The sequence below is a fragment of the Leptosomus discolor genome, chromosome 6 (genome assembly GCF_034619465.1).
Source record: "Leptosomus discolor isolate bLepDis1 chromosome 6, bLepDis1.hap2, whole genome shotgun sequence".
Lineage (NCBI taxonomy): Eukaryota > Metazoa > Chordata > Aves > Leptosomiformes > Leptosomidae > Leptosomus > Leptosomus discolor.
In genome coordinates, this window is record NC_141396.1 from 24,774,689 (window position 1) to 24,794,119 (window position 19,431).

At 41.9% G+C, this 19,431-nt stretch overlaps 1 protein-coding gene across 2 annotated transcripts in view; it reads left to right on the top strand.

Moving 5' to 3' along the window:
• The first annotated feature begins 8,283 nt into the window (after nucleotides 1-8,283).
• The window catches only part of KAT6B (lysine acetyltransferase 6B), a 105,766-nt gene continuing 94,618 nt past the window's right edge, over nucleotides 8,284-19,431 (top strand). For both annotated transcript variants that reach the window (XM_086467481.1, XM_086467482.1), the window contains exon 1: nucleotides 8,284-8,904. In XM_086467481.1, the coding sequence (XP_086323607.1) occupies nucleotides 8,284-8,904 (621 nt within the window). The remainder of the gene's footprint in view (nucleotides 8,905-19,431) is intronic.

Consider the following 19,431-nt stretch of genomic DNA (forward strand, 5'->3'; position numbering starts at 1 on the left):
CTGCCTGTGCCGGTGCTTCCACCGAGGCGTTTTAAGCCGCCCCATAGTGGACGAAGAGCCCAGCCCAAAGCCCCAAGGACGGCTTGAGGGCCCCCGGGAGGCGGCGGTGGCCGCTTCCCCTCAGGCCGCCTTCCCGCCCAACGCGCCCCGCGACGGCCACCCGCGCGCCCCGTCCCTCAGCCCCGAGCCGCCGCCGCGCTCGCGGCCTGCCACCGCGGGGACGCGCCTCCCCCCAAACTTTACTCCTTTTTTTCCCCCTTTCTCTCCCTCTTTTTTGTTTTCTTTTTTCTTCTTTTTTTTTTTTTTCTTTTTGAGGGAGAAAGGTGGGGGGAGCTCAATTTCCCACTTGCCAACAGCAGATAAAAAAGTGGGGAGGGACCTCTTCTGTCACAGCCTATGTAGATTAACCTTTTAATTAGCTGTTATCAGGTCCTGTGTCTTAGCACCAGTGCTCGCAATCTGCGTCCGCTCGGCATCGGGAAGGCTGGAGGTCTGGGGTGGGTTTCTGTTTTAATTTCTAAATTAATGCTAATTGTTTGTGTGGTTCCCCTCCCCCGCCTCTCCCCCGCCGTGAGCCGAACGCTTGTGTCTGATCTGCCCGTCCACCTTCTAGTATTTTGGAGTGAGAAGAGGAGCCCCGCGGAGGAGGAGGAGGAGGGGAGACAAGGTATTCTCTCTCTATTCATCTTTTTTTCTCCTCTTGCGAAGGGGCTTGGAGAAGGTAACTGGTGCAATCAATCCGCTGGCTGGGGATTCCCTCCACCCCCTCCCCGGCTCGTCTGGCTCTCCTGGCTAGGTCTCTTCAGTGTGTATGTGTTTGGGGAAGGGGGTGGGGGGAGGCTGTGTTGTTGTTGTGTTCCTGGCTCTGGTTGCAGCCGGGAGAGAGAGCGGGCGAGCGAGAGAGCGAGCGAGAGACAGAGAAGGAGCGAGCGAGCGAGAGAGAGAGAGGAGCAGCGATCGCGTTTCAGGGGCAGCACATTCCGCAGGAACCGCTGCTGCAGAAACACACACAGGCAGAGAAAGGAGGTCATTGCAAGCAGAGGGGGGAAACCTGCATCGGAGGTTAGATTCCCAGGAGTTTGTGTGGGGGCTAATAGGGAGCATGCGATGGGTTTGGTTTTGCATTGGGTGACAGGCTGCAATTTGCCATAATAACCCCCTTTCCCTCCCCTCTCTCAGTGCAGGGGGCTTGTCACTAGGCTGGGTACTTTTTTTTTTTTTTTTTTTCTTTTGCATTGGAGGCTGATGCACGTGTTTGCAGACACTTGCGCTTGGTAAATGCATTGCAATGCTCTTGCGTTTTGCAGCGGAGGGGGAGCAGCGGCAGGAGGTGATGGCTGGGTTGGATGTGGTGGGGAGAGGGGAACGGAGCGGCGGAGGGAGGTAGGGGATGGCTGAGGTTTTTGTGTTGCATGCTCCCACCCTGTCTTTCTGAGGTGGCGATTGTTCCTTCGCAGACGGGGTGACACAGAAGTCCCTGCGCTTCGCATGGCGAAACTTGCAGGGACCTGCATGTGGCTGTAGCGCTGGGAGTCATTGTCGCCGTTCCCACCCCCTCCTCCCCTCCCTCGGCGGTGCGGGTGCGCGGTAAGCGGCTGCCAGTGCCAGGCACCTGGGGAGGGCTGTTCTGGGCGCGTGCTGTTCCTTCTTGCCCGCCCGGGCGTGCGGCAGGGGCTGAGACACGCGCGTGACGCTCAGTATTTAAGGCTGCTTATTAGTGTGTGTCGCGCGCCCGCCCGCCCTGCCGGGCTGGTTCAGGCGGCCGCCGGCGGTGTCTCTTGCTAGCGATCACCCTCTCGAACAAACTTCAGGAGCGGGTGGGGCAGTGGCGGGTGGGGGAGGGTAGCAAGGCCGGGGAGAACCAGACGGACGGCAGTGTTAGCCAACGGGAGGGCGGGCTTGCGAGAATTCTCGCCTCCGCTTACGGCGGGGGACCAATCGCTGGCGTTCGAGGCCCAGCAATGAGGCGGGCCGGGCTGTTGCGGGCGAGCCAGGCGGGCCATGCGGGTGTGTGGCGGCGGTGGCAGCCAATAGCAGCCTCCGGCCCCGCCCTTTCCCACAGGTAGGCGGGGTTGCATGTGGGGGAAGAGGCGTCCCTCGTGATTGACACGCCCCGACTTCCAATGGGAGAGACAGGCTGGTTGCTGGGCGGAACAGGGCCGGTGTGGGAGGTTGATGGACACGGGCCCGCGGCCTGTGAGCGTGGAGCGGCGTGCGCAGGACGGCCCAATGGCGGGCGCCGGTGGGCGGGGCGCGGGGGTAGGTAAGGTTTTAATGAGACTCCATTGGGCTGTAATCAGTGTCATGTCGGATTCACGTAAAGTACAACAGGGCGAAACAAAATGGCGGCGTAGGTGAGGCGAGGCGAGCCGCGGCGGTAGGGGGAGTCGGCAGGGGGGCAGCGCAACGGCGGGGGCAGCCGCCTCGGCGCAGTCAGCAGCGGGAGCAAGGGAAGAGCTGGCAGCAGGGGGAGCCGCTGCGGCGCCTGGAGGAGGCTCCTCCCCCCGCGGCCCCGGTCCCGCGGAGGTGAGTGGTACCGGGGAGGGGGGGCCCTCTCAGCCGGCCTCCTGCCGGCGCGGCGGGGGGACCGGCGCGGCCGCTGCTGCCGGCACCGCCCGCCCGCCGCCCCCGTGGGGTGGGTGCAGGTGCGCGTCGTCGCCGTCCTCTCCCGGCTGCCGTGTCCGGCGAGGTCGCTGTGCCCCGAGGAGCAGAGCTTGCGGGCTTGGGGTTTCTGCCTTTGAAATGAAAAATCACGGACTAAGGCTTGGAGGGTTCAAAAGCCAGCCCTGGCTCGGCCGCTGTTAAATAAACAATGCCTTGGCGCTAGGCTCTAGGCGTTGCAAATCTCTATGGCTTGGGTGTACTGCAAAAATTTTGAGTAAGTTGGGGAGAGGAATATTCAAGCCTCTAAAGCCACGTTTCAGAAGTGATGTTCACACCGTATTTTCTTTGCCCAGACCTCACCTATAGCATTCTGCCACTGAGCGTTGAAAATAACCTGCTCTGCAAAAAGCAAACAGATACCCCTTCTGTTGCAAATCACTATCCCAAGAAGAAATATTTTTAGTGGAACCCTCTTCCCAGGTTAACTGCTGGCAGTAAATATTATGTTCCCATGCTTTTTGATGTTCTCTAATACTGTATCTTTAAAGTGCTCAGAACTTCCATGGAAGAGGGTGGGAAGGGTGAATTTGGGTGATTTTGCTCGTGTCATGTTGTGCTGATGCTGTTTCCTCTGGTGATGCTTGCTAGTGTCATGTTCTGAACTGCATCTTAGCATGTGATCTTAAACTAGCTTGTTGGGGTGTCTCAGAGTGCAAGCACTTCATCAGTTCGATTCGCTTGTACTACTCTTACTCCCCGCACCCCCAAGTCTTTTGGTGTAGTTTTGAAGTTACTATAATGTCTCCTCATCTGTTAACGCATATGTAAGTGTCATTACCCTTTCTTGTTTTAATTGAAAACTGTATGTAATATAAAGTATACTACAATAGCTGGCTTCATGATCTGAGTAATTTTGAGTGTCATGTATGCTGGGAGTCCTTGCCAGGATCTGCTTTCTCTCTATCTCTTTGTAGGTGCATGTATTTTGCAATGGCGAAACGAGTATCTTGCCTCTTTTGCATCATTAATTGAGGTGGGGGTGGAATACAGAGTTGATTAGCTGCAGAATTCTAAGTAATGGCTTGGAGGAAAGAAAAATGGCAAAAAGCTTACTAAATGCAATGGCAGTCTTCCCTTCCTCCTCCTCCTCTGCTGCAATCCTTACCTGACCCTGATGCTGCAGCAGAGAGCTGGCCTGCTATTGCTGCTTCTTCTGAGTGAGTGCAGAGCAGATAGGAGGGAGCAGGATGAGATTGTGCTTCACAGGTCACCGAGAGGTTGCACAAGTTGCTGTCATTTTCTCCTCCCCGCAACAACCCCCTTAATTTTTTTGGTAGCTGTGTTAACCTCCGTTTTTTAAGTTTAAAAAATTTACGTTTATGTGTAAAAGAGCCAAAATGAATTTTTCATTAATTTCTCAAAAAAAAAAAAAAAGTCTTCAGATTGTATTTTGTGAAATGCTTTTTGGATACTTCTGTAATAACTTTTAGTTTTGTTTCTTGGGGCGGGAAGCATAGCTTTTTTTTTTTGGTCTTTCTGACTACACAGCTTGTTTTCACAATCTGGATCACTTGGAAATAATTCCAGATACTAGTTCAGTCTAAAGAAGACGTTATTACAGGATTATAGGATTACTGATGACACCTAAGAATGACATGTTCAGTCAGTACATTCTTTAATTAGAATCAGCTGTACATTAGGTGTGTTCTTTATAAAGGACTATTTGCATTCATTCTAAATCCCAAGCTGCAATTTTGCAACGACTTTGTATTTATCTGATAATTTATGACTTGGGTAGAGGGACAAGCCTTGACTAGAGATGGTTTTTCACAGTTTAAAGGTAATATGTTATACTTACCCCTCCAAATGCTTATGTTCTGCAGCTCTTCAGTAGCAGGCTTGTTAACAGACTTGGTCAGTAATATAGTGCAATTAAATGTTCTTATATCCCAAATCAGATACCATAGAGTGTAGAAGCCCAAATATGACATAGAAAGACCTTAATGACTGTTGACATAAAACTTGGAAGTGATCCTGTGCACTTAACATTCTGGAAAACCTAATCTGTGATTGGATGGGTACCGTTGAGGGTTTGATTAGAAGTTATCCGATTACAAGGGGAGGAAAAAATAAATAGATGTGAGTGCCTGCTACTAATTTATAATCACTTTCAAAAGTTGGTATTGCCTCCAGATCTGTTTGGGTAAGCATCACACTTCTTGTGTTAAATGATGTATGACCACCTCTTTGTGGTTTTGGTGAAATTAAGTTCTAAAATTAGAAACCTGAATGTAATTTTGTGTGTCCTTTTGTGTTGAATCTGGAAAGTTTGTTTCTAAAGCGGTTTGTTTTGTCTTTATCTGGTCACTCAGCATGTATGTATCTCTCTATTGCCAATCTTGGATCACTCTGTCTTAACTGGATTTATGAAAGGTCTCTTAACTTACAGCTCCAGGATCACTGAGCTGAGTTATATTGCTGGCAAAGATGTTTGTTGTTAAGAGGTATTCTGAATCTTATGTGTAGTAGATCTTGTCATATCAGCTGTGGAGATCAGGGTGCTATACCCCAAGTACATATGCAGTCAAAGTGGCAGAATAACAGAGACTCTATGTTGTGGTAAAACAATTCCAAAATTGGATTGGATGAGCTTTGTGTGGCTTCCTAAAGCAGAATGAACTTAGATGCTGTTGGAAGGTGTGAGTTTAAGATGTCTTAATGTTCCTCTTGAAATACTCTGTCCTGTGTGTTGGAAACTCCATGCTCTTGCTGATACACTCAACTAGTGTTGATTTAGTAGGCACTAATATGCAGGGGGTTGTATTACACATAGGGAGTTTTAAGTAAATAAGTAAAAAGATAGTTCTGAATCTATATTGCTCTGAAATTCCTGTACCAAGCAGCAGACTTTACCTGAAGATACAGGTTTATGCTCACCTTTTGCCACAGTCACTGGCCAGTAAAAATTCCTGTAACCCACAAGTAACAGTGTTTATACTGAAATGTTTATTGGTGTCCAGGTGCTCGAAACAGACCTTGCACTGTGTGTTGCGGAATTTAATGGAAGTGATGTGGTTGCTTGTATGAAACTTAATACAACAGTAGTGCAGCAGGTTTAAAAATGAGGCAAGTACGTCTGACTCGGCAAATGCAGTGTTCAGCATTTAAGTACTGACTCTTCACAAAGACTCGTAGTAGGACAGCCTAACTAAGTAACTTCTAAACTTAAAAGTAGCTTTCTAAGAATGTGGGGCTATGTATGTAGCTACAGAGAACTTCCAAATCTATAGCAGAGTGTGTAAAACAGTCTGAATGTGAGCCTCCACCGTATATAAAGTTCTGCTTTGTTGTGTTTTCAGTGTCAGAGTCTTGAGAGAATTTGTAGGATTCATAGTACTATGGAAGCTTTTTTCTTTCCTATATTTTTCTGCATTTTGCAGCTACAGTGTTATCTTAGAATTATCTGAAAAAAGTGAAACCATGCTGAATGGCTTTTGCTAGCTAAGCTGTCTGTTTACAGAACAAGTTACCGTTTTATTATAAATACTCGAAATTAACAGAACTGTTATTGAATATAACTTGTATGAGTACAGACTGGAAGCAAGAAACAGGATCAAATCTATGCAGATCGATAGGGTTCAGTATGAGAACCAATCAAACATTCTGGCCTGCATTTGTACCAGGAATGTGTCTTTTCATTCTGGCAGTCAGTTGAACTTTCATATTTGTAAATCTGAAAATGCTTAAGCTTCAACCAAACCTAAAGAATGACAGATTAATAAAACAAATTGATTAGCAGTTCTGCTATTTGGGTATAGAAGAATTTTATATTCACCAATAACCAGCTGCTTTTTTGTTAGTAATCCTGTTGTGTAGGGATAACAATGTGTGAAACATGATCTGGAGTTTATTTTAGAGGGCGCGTAAAGGGAGGAGAAGGTATGGGACCAAAAGTGGTTTTTATACTCGTTCTCTTCACAATTACAGAGGAATCTTTTTAACAAGTTGAAAATAATTTAGTTTATTGCATAAGTTCTGGGGTTTTTTCCTATTTATGATTTACTCAAGTTTTACTCATGATTGAAATGCAAGATGACTTGAATAGATTAATGAAAATGAGGTCCAAGACTTGTGTAATCATAGATATTATTGTTAGTTATAGGCTGCTTGCCATGGCTTTATAGTGTAGTTTCAGATGAACTCTGTTTCAGACTTTTGCTGTGAAACTGGTGAATCTTCTGCCGTACAAGACAACCCATTTATTGAGAATGAAGATTTTGCCTTTCTGTTTTTTATTTATTTTCCTTTGAAGTGAAGTAATTGTACAATTCTATTAATGTTTTCAAAAGTTCTCCTTTGCATTTCATGACAGAAAAAACTTAATACCTCAAATATATTTATCTATTCATTAGGTGACTACTGTCTTAGTTTAATTTGTGTAGTTTTTTTAATATTTTTTTTCATATGTTGTCCTGCAGAATGAATGAACTGCTGAGGAAGGTGTTCTTTGAGTTTTCTTATATAAGTTTTTGTAGCCACTGAATTTTCTATTGGAATGATATATTCCATAATTAAATAAAGAAAATTGTTTGTTACACTGAGTCACCAAAACTTACTTTGTCAATATGATTTCTTTATATGTCATCATGCTGACAGTGTATTTGTGTGAAAATGCTTCCTGTTACTTCATTTTCATTTCTGTTCATAAGAGTTTGTATCAAAAATGCATGCCCCTCTCCTGCACACCTTAGAATGAGAAGTGCCTTTATGATTCCTTGCTGTATCGTGGGGTACCTAGGTATTAATGAAGGATGTAATACTAGTAATTCAGTTCTGATATTTTGAGTTTGATTTTTCTGAGTTGTATAGTCAACATATGGCATGACACTTACAGACAGCATACCGTAAGAAATGGCAGTGGTTAATAATCTGGTGTTAATCAGTTGGGGGTTGTTTTTTGTTTGTGGTTTGTGTGTTTTGTTGGGTTTTTTAGTGCATGTATAATCCACGCAGATAGTAATTTTCTTATACTAGTGGGTTGAGTAATTTTCTTATACTAGTGGGTTGAGAAATGACTTGTAGGCAGTTTGTGTTAGAGAATAGTTTCAGATCTCTGGCTGAACAGAAATTGTCCAATAAGTCAGTAGTAGATTAAGTGTTGGGATGATGGAATTTAAGAAAACTTAAGTGCACTGAATGTTGTGAGAAGTGGAAGGATTTTATGACTTGTTTGGTGTGGGGTGGGAATTGGCAAACATTTCGTATAATCTCACAAAAATTTTTTGCATACTGCAGCATCTACAGTATGAATGCGTGTCTGAATGCATTCTGTTTCTTTTTACTACGTCAGCATTAACTGTATTCTCTCCCTGCCTCTTCTTTTTTCCTCTTCAAAGGTCACAACAAACTTTCTTGTAAGGATGTACCAGTATCATCACGAATGAATCCTTTCTACCTTTCCATAACAGTAAAGTAATTGGAAGTTTCGGTCAGCAGATATTTCCCTCCTTTTTCCAGCTCTTCAGGATGGATATTTTTGAGATGCCTCCACACACTGCTGCTGTGTGTGGAATCCTTTGATTTGGGCTTGAGGTGTGAACAACCTCTGAAAGATCTGCTAAAAGGATAAGGAGGAACCTCTATGGGTAACCCTTGGCTGGAAACAATTACTGGTCAACCATGGTAAAACTTGCCAACCCTCTTTATACGGAGTGGATTCTTGAAGCTATACAAAAAGTTAAAAAGCAAAAGCAAAGGCCTTCCGAAGAGAGAATATGTCATGCTGTTTGTGCTTCCCATGGATTAGATAAGAAGACTGTTTCGGAACAGTTGGAACTTAGTGTTCAAGATGGTTCTATTCTTAAAGTTACCAACAAAGGCCTTGCGTCCTACAAGGACCCGGATAACCCTGGACGGTTTTCAGCTGTTAAGCCTGGCACTATTCCTAAATCTGTTAAGGGATCTAGAGGAGCTTGTAATGAGCTTCGTAATGTGGATTGGAATAAACTCTTGAGAAGAGCAATTGAAGGGCTTCAAGAACCAAATGGCTCCTCCCTGAAAAATATAGAGAAGTATTTGAGAAGTCAAAATGACCTTGCGAATATTTTCAACAATCCTGCCTTTCAGCAGAGGTTGCGTCTGGGGGCCAAACGGGCTGTGAACAATGGGAGATTACTGAAGGATGGACCTCAGTATAGATTGAATTATGGCAGTTTGGAAAGCAAAGGAGCTCCAAAATACTCCAGCACTTTCCCATCTTCTCTTCCACCTGTCAGCCTTCTACCCCATGAAAAAGACCAGGTAAGTCTGAAAAATGAGAGCAAATGTAGTAGTGCAAAAATTATTCTTGTTGTTCTTTGTTTATTTATCTAATGCAAAAATAATGATTCTTCTTGTTCTTTATTTGCCCATTTAAATGTACATAAGTGAGGATGCATATCAAAGATCCATGCAGAATCAGTTCTGGTAAAGGAATTTTACTTAACTCCCTATGTCCTGCCATTCTGTGTTGGATAGTTTGCTCTTTGGATTTTCAGTAGTTAAACAGAGCAGCAGGGAAGAGTACAGCTGTATGTTCTCTTCTAGGTGTGAGATTGTTCTGTCTTGTCTGGCAGACTGGTGTTGCTGAAATCTCCTGTGTGATTTGATTGTGGCCTTTTACCTTCATTTTAAGCCTGGACATACTGATTTTCTTTTAGTTTGAACACTACCTGAAATACTACCAGTAGAACTCTTGATATTTTAAGACTGTTAGAATTACTATTTTTAAAGGCATTTGTTTGTAGATACATAGCTTTAAAACTACAGTTAATAGGAACTGGAGTTAATGTAAATATTCTAGGAATATAAGTTAAGGTGTCAGAGTGACAAATTGAGCTAAACTGCAGAATCCTTTTTCAGTTTTGTTGGACTTCCTATATGGGTTTATTTTGCTATTGCTTGGGCCTTGTTTTCAGGTTAATTATTTACACAGTTTAAGCCTCGAGGGAGAAGGGGGTGTGAATTAGTGTTTTCTTTATGAAAAGATAGCGTCAAAGACATGTCTGTAGGCATTCTTTGATGTTCCCCATTTAGTATGGTTAAGTGTGTTTTGAATTTTCATTGTACTTGTGGGGGTGTGGAATCTATCTGCCCTATTCGAATTGGGTTACTTAGAATATTTGTAACTTGGTGGTTTGGTTTTCTTTTTTATTCTTTTCTCAGTGGCAGTTCTTTTTGGCATGGAATGACCCATACAACTTTGCCTTTGTAGAGGTGCCATTAGTGTCTCCTCCTAGGAACTGCATGATGGTTTTTACTTGCCTTTTTCCTGCAGTTGATTGTGAGGTGCTGGAGGGTGCACAGTAGAAAGTACTTGTGTTAGAAGTATTTAATGAAGTCTACAAGAACACTAGTTTGTGGAACTGTGAGAGGTGACACTACAAATGTTGGTAGCTGTAGATTGATTTTTTTGTGTGTGTGTGTGCTTCTCTAAATATGTATTAAATATGATTGCTTTTATATGTGGATATCTTATTTCTGTCAGATTGGACTTATCAAGTATTTGAAGGATGCATGAAGCTTCACGCTCAGTAATCAGAATGCAAATTCAGAAGTGTTGCTTACTGTGATTACTGCTGTAGCCATACATTATAAAGATTTAATTACTTGTAGTGATAAAGCTGTCTGTTATTCAAGTACTTTCAGAGATTCTTCTGTAATTCTGATACTCTAGTGTCATGAAAAATTTGAAGACTGGAGTACTGAGGAGCCGAAATAGTTTAATACTATGATGCTTCATATGAATTCGATGGAAAGAAAAATCTCCCTTGTTAGGCTACCAGCTGGGACTGGCATCCATTGCAAGCAATGTTAGTTGGATTATGGTGCTGAAAAAGCCATTACTACCATACTAAAATGCTGGTACAAGGATAAATCTGTGTTTTAGAAGTTAGCCAAACAAATCTGTTCTGTAGCAAGTGCTTTGGCAAGAAGTAAGCTTTCATTTGGGTGCCTTAAAATTAGCAATGTGACTTGTGTGTTTAAAAACTGTTTGGCATACGCTTTTTTTCTTGACAAAAATAGTTTTGATGTGAGGTTGGTGAATCAGTAGCTGCGTATCAGTGTAGTATACTCCTTAGTTCTACTAGTTGTGGCACAGGTTAGTGGGCAAATATATATAGACTTGGTTTAAATATGGGATTTTTGCTGGTCTTGAAGCTGTATGGCTTTAAATACACTTAAAGGACAGTTTGACTGTTAACTGTAAATAGGAGTCTGTTATTGGGATGTGACTGCATGTTCATTTGAAGTTGATGGTAGTTCATGAATAAGCAGAACAACACTGCAGGAAAACTTCGCCTGTTTTTATTGGAAGTATGGGGCATGTCAAGATTATTTATTGAATTGTATAAAATAAAATTCAGCCAACTGGCATCTTGGGAATGCTAGTCTTCGAAGAGATTAGTGTAGTTTAAAGTTTCTTTGGCTGGTTATATAGCTAGCACAAGTAAGAGTTGCTTTTTTGTTTGAGTGGCTGTTTTTGATGGTTGGAGGTTTTTGTTTTTAAATACTTGAGGTGAAGGTCAAGTATGTCTTTTGTTGACTTCCCTTGAGGAGAAGAACAGGAGGATGTGCAGAAATCTGTTCAGATGACTGCAGAAGTTTGAGTAATTTTGCTGGTTTTAGTGCGTAATTAATGTCTCGTCAGGATGAGACAGTTACAAGATTTAGTGCATTACAAGTGTATGAGAGCGCTCTTTTTGGCAATCTGAACTTCACACTCACAGTACCAGATGCAGACTCTGAACCCGTTTTGCTGGGTACTCCCTGTGTGTGGTTGGGTTATTTGTGGTTTTTGTTTTAGTGTGGGTGGGTGGGGGATTTGGTTTGGTTTTTTCTTCTCTCCCTCCACTCTTCCCCCCACCCCCAGGCATCAGAGTGTCTAGTGCACTGAGAAGACAGATACTGTTGCAATGCGGTGCCACTGAAATTGGTTTTGCAGACTTGGAGCCTTGACTATGTTATGGAAGTGTTGAGTGTTTTGCATTCGATGAAATAGTCACGAGGAACAGGGAGCTGCAAGTGTGAAACTTTCCTCCTGGTCTTGGTGATATAGAGCTGCTTTTCTTGTCTTCGTATTAACTGGGTGATCCAATGCAACTAGATCTAGTCCTCTGATTTCATTAGGTGTAGAAATAGCTGCAGTTAGTTACAGCAATACAGCTTGTATTGCTGTGTTTCCTCCTGTTATCTGTATCCATATTGGCCTGGAAGGAAGCATTTGTGTAAAAATGGTACGTTTCCTTCAAGTGTTATCCTGACTCTTCTGGATTTGGGTGAAGATGTGCCAACTCTGAGTTACAGGAAGAGGAAGTATGCAGTGCAGCTGTTTAAATCTTCTCTCCTCCACCTCTTTCCATTCCCTATTGTGTGTGGCAGATTGCTTTTTCACTTCTGTATGAAGAGATGCAAGCACAAAGCTCGTAGGAAGGACATTCCATTGGAAGGTCAGCGGCTGTCATCAGCTATACAGTGTCTAGGCTGTACATCATATAAAGTGTAATGAGTAATATAAATAGCATTTCAAAAGGACATCCCAGTTATCCTAAATATTCTTGTGGTTACATTAAAGTAGTTGCTTACTTGATGTGGACAGGTAACGTGAATCAAAGCACTTCAAAAGATGCCCGTTTTAAAAAGTTAAATTGGTGTGTTAAAGGACCAGCCTCCAGCCAGAGGTGAAGCCTCCTTAACGGTGAAGGGAAACTGAAAACAGTGGTGTCCTTTTGGATGAAGACTTGTAATGTTTTTGGGTTTTTTTTTTTCTTTCCTACAATTAAAAACAACCCCTCCCCACAGACAAGAAAGCAGAAAAGGAAATTTGTGCTCAGTAGTTTGATCTTTTGCAGTGCATAGTTTTAACAATTTAACTGCTCTTACGTGTTCCTTGTGTTCAGAGTATCTTGCATAGATATCTTCTCTCTTGTGCTTCACACCTTCTCACCCAGCATCTTCTAGAAAGAGCTGTATGAGTATGTTAATCAGAAAATTCAGTGTAAAAAATGATAATATAGTAGGAGAGGCTGTGAACAGAGAGGAAAATGAACCTGAATATGTTGAGTGATACTTAGCTTTTCAATAAGCCGTTGATGCATTAAAATACAACTCTGGAAATGTAGCAGTAAAGTGGTATTTAAAAGTTATGGTTAGTCTTTAAATGGGTGTTTAATTTATCTTTAATTGTCAATTGCAGAATGGCAGTATTGGTGGTGTTTTCTGTGGGCGTGTGCTGTGTTGTTCCTCGTTTTTCTTGTCACTTGGACAAGCGCTAGGAAGGTTCTGCAGTTTGGGAACTGCATGAAACCTACTAGATCTTGGGAGTTAGCCTTCTCAACAAATGCTGTGTGACTGTGAACCTGAAGCAGCAGATGTTTGTAGGCTGTAGACAGCTCTTTATTTACTTCCTCTTAAACATAATTGAAAAGGATAAATCCAGCTTTTAAAGGTGAAGAGGCAATGGCCATTGTAACATTCTCAGAGGACTGTGGGAATGTATAGTATATGTCAGTAGTTACATCGTTGCTATGTTCAGAATAATTACTAAAGTATACTTTGAAAGATGCAGTGCAAATGGAGATGACTTGATCCATACTGTGCTTTCTTGGTTCTCCCAAGCACTGTTTTGAACAGCTCAGCAACTGTATTAGTAGTTGTTTCCATCTGATTCTTGGCATGAAAGCTTTTTATTTATCCCCCTTTCACTTTCGGTTTGTCTTTCTAAGCTGACTTTCATTCAAAACCCAACTTGTTTTATTAATTTTTCATACTTTGATCTCCTATCTAATTTTGTTTTCACTGGCCTACGTACATTTAGCTTTTCAAACTTGGCATGGGCTGAATTTCAGTTTTCTGGTATGCAGCTTGTGCCAGTGCAGACACTGGGTGTTCCTCCTTCTGTCTTTCAGGCAAAGGGCCAATCTATAGAGAATTGCTTTTTTGGCATTCAGGCTCCTCCCTGCTCAGTTTTTCAGCTTACTGCCTTCCTGTGGGTAGGCAACAAGAGGCTCTTGGCTAAGATTTCTTTGCTTGCTCTACCTTGTTCCCTCTGACCTCTAGACTTTGCACTGAGTAGAAGCAGGAAAGTTAGTCAGAAAGGTAGTGCTACACCATGTATCTTACTGATGTACAAGTAAGGGGATATTCATAATGCCTAACTTTGGAGCTGGCTTTATGTGGAGTCTGTGCTCCTGAGAGTGAGTTTGAGCACCAGAATGCTGGGATAGGTAAGTTTCTGTAAGAGAGGTTCTGTAGTGCTACAGTTGAAGAGACTGTAGACAGGGGTATGAAAAAAGAAAAATGAAATCTAGGCCTGAACTTTGTTTGTCAATCCATAAAATACTATTGTCATTAGAGACAACTGGTGTTTCCCCCCTCGAAATATCTTCGTGGTGGCAAAAGACTGAGGAATGTTAGTGTAACTTGACAAACACTAACTTTCATGTTTGTGCTTCTCATTATCTCAAATCACAAGATACATTTATTTCTTGGAAGGGTGACCTGTGCCTCAGTGCATGTAGCTCTTGTCCTTGAGGTTCTTGGATGACTGCTAGGTGCTGCTGCTCCCTCTCATTTCTCTGCTGTCCTTGTAGCTTCTGAAATGCTAAAAGTACCAACTCCATGCATAAGCCAAGAAAACACTTACAAATAGATTCTATTCACACTTGACATACTGGCGCTTACTAGAAATTGAAGAATGATTTGTGCCGTCTTTTGAGCAGGTAAAACTGAAGTGGAAAGGTGTTGTCATCCTGTATCATGGAGAAGCTGCTCATACCGCTGTAGATAGATGTATCGGGCTTTCGGGGCTTTTTTTTGTATTTTACAGTTCAGCACATTTGGATCAAACCAAGAGGCATGCTTGTAAAATTTTTCTTGAATTGTATGGAGGTAGGGAAACTAAAAACTGCTATTTCCTACATTGGGTTGGTCTGCTCCTTCATAAGGCAGGGCAGGGGGAAAGGTTGGGTTCTGATGTCAGTGACTTAGTTTCTACAAACAGGTCATCTGTTTGCAGTTCCTGATAGAACCTTCAGCGAAGACCATGCTCATCATGTTTTCTTCAAGCTGGATGTTTTGAAACATAGTTCCGCATGATGTGCTCATGATTTTTGTTTACTGCAAGGGCGATTCCAAACCTTATACTGCAAGCTGTTTAATCCTAAACCTTGCTAAAATTTGATTCTCATGGTAGTTTCTCTTCAAAATTAGTTGGTGTGATGTACTGCAGAGAGTTCCGTATTGAAACTGACAGCAATGAGTTAAAGAAATCCTGTGTAGTTCCATCAATTCTGTTCGCATTTGTTCATTTATGCTATTTTCTGTGAACTCTTCTGTCTTAATTGGGAGTGATGTTTGATTCCTAAACCGCAGTTAGAGGTTCTACTCTTTGCATTTTTCCTGCAAGATTAGTTTTTCTTTAACTACTCAGTACCTGCACATCTCCTTTGTCAAGATTCTTTCTAGAATATAGAAACGCCAGAAGTCTGCCTTAAATATAAGGAGAACTACCTTGCCTATTTTCTCAGTGCTATATCCTTACCTATCTGAAGTCTTTCCTCTTCTGTGTTCAATAATAGTGATAATCTTGACTCTTGGGTGTTTTTTCTGTGGCAGTTGAAATGCCATAAATTCCATGTTGTTTCTTGTTGTTGCAGGAACTTTGTTATAAAACAGGTGATGAAAAACCTTGATAACTTGCAGTTGAGGTTGTTTGCCTTTTTTTTTTCTTTCCCTTGAGAAAGATCTCCAGGTGTAGATCAACCACTGATCCACTGTAGTTTTCCAATTTGGTGGCTGGAAATGAGGAAAACATGAGGAAAAAAAACTTCATTACTGTGAGGGTGGCAGAGCACTGGAACAGGCTGCCCAGAGAGGTTGTGGAGTCTCCTCTGGAGATAGTCAAAACCCACCTGGACACAATCCCGTGTAACCTGCTGTAGGTGAACCTGCTTTAGCAGGGGGGTTGGACTAGGTGATCTCCAGAGGTCCCTTCCAACCCTTACCATGCTGTGAAAAGACTGTCACTTTTGAAAGAATTTCAAGCTGGCATTGAGAAAAGAAAATTTACCCAATTGATGTAAAAGTTTTCTTTACAACATTGAATGCATTTATGGTCCTGTTAGCATCTTCTTTCAAAGGGCAACTCTGTTCTGTATTCAGGACTATATTTAGAATCATTAGGTTGGAAAAGACCTCTAAGATCATAAAGTCCAAAATTTGCCTGTGTATAAGGACAGAACGATAGTTCCAGTGATTGTGAGGGCCTGTCTCAAGTTGAGGCACTAGGACTTTCTGGAACCAAATGGAGGGGGTTGCTGTTACGTACTGGAACAGAACTGTTAGGGCTCTGATTGTGGCTGTAGAATTTTGAGAATGATGCACATCAAATCAGGTACCACTAAGATGACAGATCCACTGCAGTCGTTTGTGGTTACCTGATAAGAAAGAGACAAATCAACTTTTAAACTAGTGTGATTCCCTTCAGTTGCAAGATCATTTGTGTGTGTGTTGTTGTTTTTCCCTGTCTGCTTATATTCCTCCTCATTGACGGAAATTATAGCTGGTGTCCCTTTGATTTTTCCATATTTTTTTTCCCTCCTCTCCAGGTTCTTGCAGAACAGCTTAAAGTTTTGAATTTGCAAACACAGGCAGCTTTCTTACAAAATGAATGGTGTGAACTGTTAAAGGGATATGTGTGTAGGTAACTCTAGGGCAGCTGCATGTAGTTCTAGGTTTGGTGGCGGTGTTATGACTTCAGGTTGTGCTGTAGAGAAGATGTTATGTGAGGAAAAAGTCCTTGAGAGGAGGGATACTGCAGACTTGTAAATTGTTAACTCTGTGTCTTGCATTTTTGCAGAGTTTCTGCTTTCTCGAGTGTTTTGGCTCTAAAGCAGCAAAGTCCCATTTATCTCCCGTTGTGGGACAGTTACCAACTAATGTAGTACTAGGTGGAGTAGGCTTGCGACTTCTGTTTTTAATTAGAAGCAGGACTCTGGCACAGGAGAGGCTGTGTATGATCTCAGCAAAGTTGTCTGGGAGGCATGGCTGATGTTTCCTCATCTAGGAAGAATCCTTAATAGAAGTGAGGGCTAGCATAAGCTGTGGTAAGTTTGCCACACACTTTCCACGTGCTTTCCAGCATTTAATTTCATTACTGGTGGTGTTTTGAAGTTGGCTTCACTTTCACAGCTCTGTGTTTTCCGATGACTGACTACAGTTTTAGGAATTAATTTTTATGTAATGTCCATGTATCCATGGCAACATTAACTAGCAGTGTTTGCATTTGGCTCAGTAAGAGACAAATGTCAGTGCCACCCATGTTTCAGATATTGAATACACATAGTTCTTATTTAACAAATAAGTAGTTACAAGTAACAGTTGAAAGCAGTATAGTCAAGATAAAATTATCATAGTTGTGTGGCATTTTTATTGTCTTTGGGCAGGACTATTGTGTTAAAGCATCTCTTCCAGCACTATCTGGAGAGTAATTATAGTGAAGATGGAGACTGCTATTTGTCAGATGGCAAAAGGATGAGAGATAACTGACACAAGTTGCAGTAAGGGAATTCCAGATAGATGAAGGAGAAAATCCTTTATAGTGAGGATGGAGAGATATGGAACAGGGGCTTGGAGTGGCTGTGGAATCTCTATCCTCAGAGGTGGTCAGAGCTTGACTAGGCAAGGTCCTGAGCAACCTGAGGGAACATTTGAGTTAGATCTTGTTTTGAGTGGTGGTTTGGGGTACGTGCTCCAGAGGTCTCTCCCAGCCTAGAGTATTCTATTTCAACTTGAATTGAAAGTTTATCTGCTTCCTCTAATAAAACAGAAAGTATAGTTTCTCTGTGGAAGACTATGATGATCAAGATTTCCAGACAGCTGCATCAAATAGCCACAGTGTAAGCTAAAGAAGTTTTAAGAGGGATGGAAGTTTCACCTGGGAAAACCATTGCTGGAGAAATCACAGTATGTTTATTTTTGGGTTTTGTTGTTAAAGTTTGTTTCATAAGAATAGTGAACATCCTGATTTCTGCTTTCTTTGGACTTCCCAAAATCTGGAAAAATAAGAACTTAAAGTTGCTGGACTTTCAGCTTTGTATACCAGACCCAGGAGGCTGGGTCTGAAACCTGCTAGGCTTCATTTAAGTTCCACCATTATGTTGTGTGGATACCTTATCTAGTGCTGCTTGGAGAACTGTTGTCCTTTATATTGATCTGTGAAAATGTGAGTGATGCCAAACTTGCAAGTACTGTGGAATTCTTTAAAGTGCTTAGGATTAGTGGATAATTAGTAGTAATTAGCAAAGGGGTTCTACAAAAATACAGTTAAAGGGTGATGAAAAAGGTGATATTTGAGCCTGAAAAAAAATTCTCAAGACCAAAGTAATCTCCATTATAATCACTGAACTTTAGTAGTAGTTAGTTGACAAGTTCTATGCCTATAGAGGCTGCTGTTCCAAAATGAAAAGATACTCAGCTTTCACTTCCTACTTTTTTTCTTTTTTGTCCTCTGAACACTACTATACCTGCTAGGGGAGTCAGGTTAACAAGAATAATTTAGTGTGGTGGAGGAAGAGAACAGGGTATTGACTCCTGCAGGTAAGTCTTTGGTTATTAATCAGTTTATAAATATACACATGGAGGTTTATGTAATAAAAAATGGGGTTATACATAAACATGGTATTTTCTGATCTGAGTAATCTTGCTCTGCTTTGAACTGTCCAGCTTTCTTCCCTCTTTATCCAGTTGTGAAAACTGAATGTCACTGAAAACTTGTTAATGCTGTTTTACAAATGTTAATGCTCCTCTAATATTGGAAATTGTGTAGTAAAAAGAATTTCTGTTTATTTTGACATGTTTGGCACATGTTCTGCTGATTCAGGAAAGCAAGCTTTCATTCAGATGTTTCAGATGTTACAGATGTTTTCTGAAGGTCTAAAAATTATAGCTACATCAGCCAAGAAATGACTAGAGAAAACCACTCGCAGGGTAGTTCTGAATTTAGATAGCACATGCTATGTGCATACAGAATGGTCTGTCACTGTACTTGTATATGCATATGTTTAACTACATGAATAAGTATTGGAGCTCATACTGTCTTAGAAACCAGTGAATTGTTCTTCTGTGGACATTTTAAAGAATTCCTCTTGTTGGGTCACTTGACATGCCTGTCTGACATACTCTTTAGGAAGGAAATTATTAGTACTTATGTCTTTTAATGTTTCTAAACGTTCTTAAAACAAGTTTTAAACTACTACATTTGTAAAGGTGACAGCCTCTGTTGTAGTCAAGCAATCCTTCCTCTTTACGTCTATGTGTTTAACTTCACTCTTTCATGATTAAAAGTCAAAGATGTTCTGCTCTGGATAAAACACGGAATGCAGTAGCTGTTTAAAAAAAAAAAAAATCTGGCTTTAGCTACTCCTGCTTTTACATTCATTGAAAACTATTTAAGAACTAGGAATCTGAAAACATGAATTCTGTTCTGGGCTTGCCACTTAGAATGTCTGTGGTGATAGGCAGTTGTTTTCACTTCAAGCATTTGTGCACTGTGTTTAAAAACCAGTGAGTAGCTGTTCATCTTGCAGGCATATTTTCAGCTTTTCTGAACATGAGGTGGATGGTAGGAGTCTTTTACTTCAAATAATAAACCACTGGAGGAATCTTCCCCTATGTTCCCAACTTCCTATACTGCTCGGAATTGAAGATGGTACCTCAATTCTGCTTGTGAATTTAAGGAAATAATTGCAGCTGCTATTCAGCCCAAGATTGACAGATTTTTTTTTATGT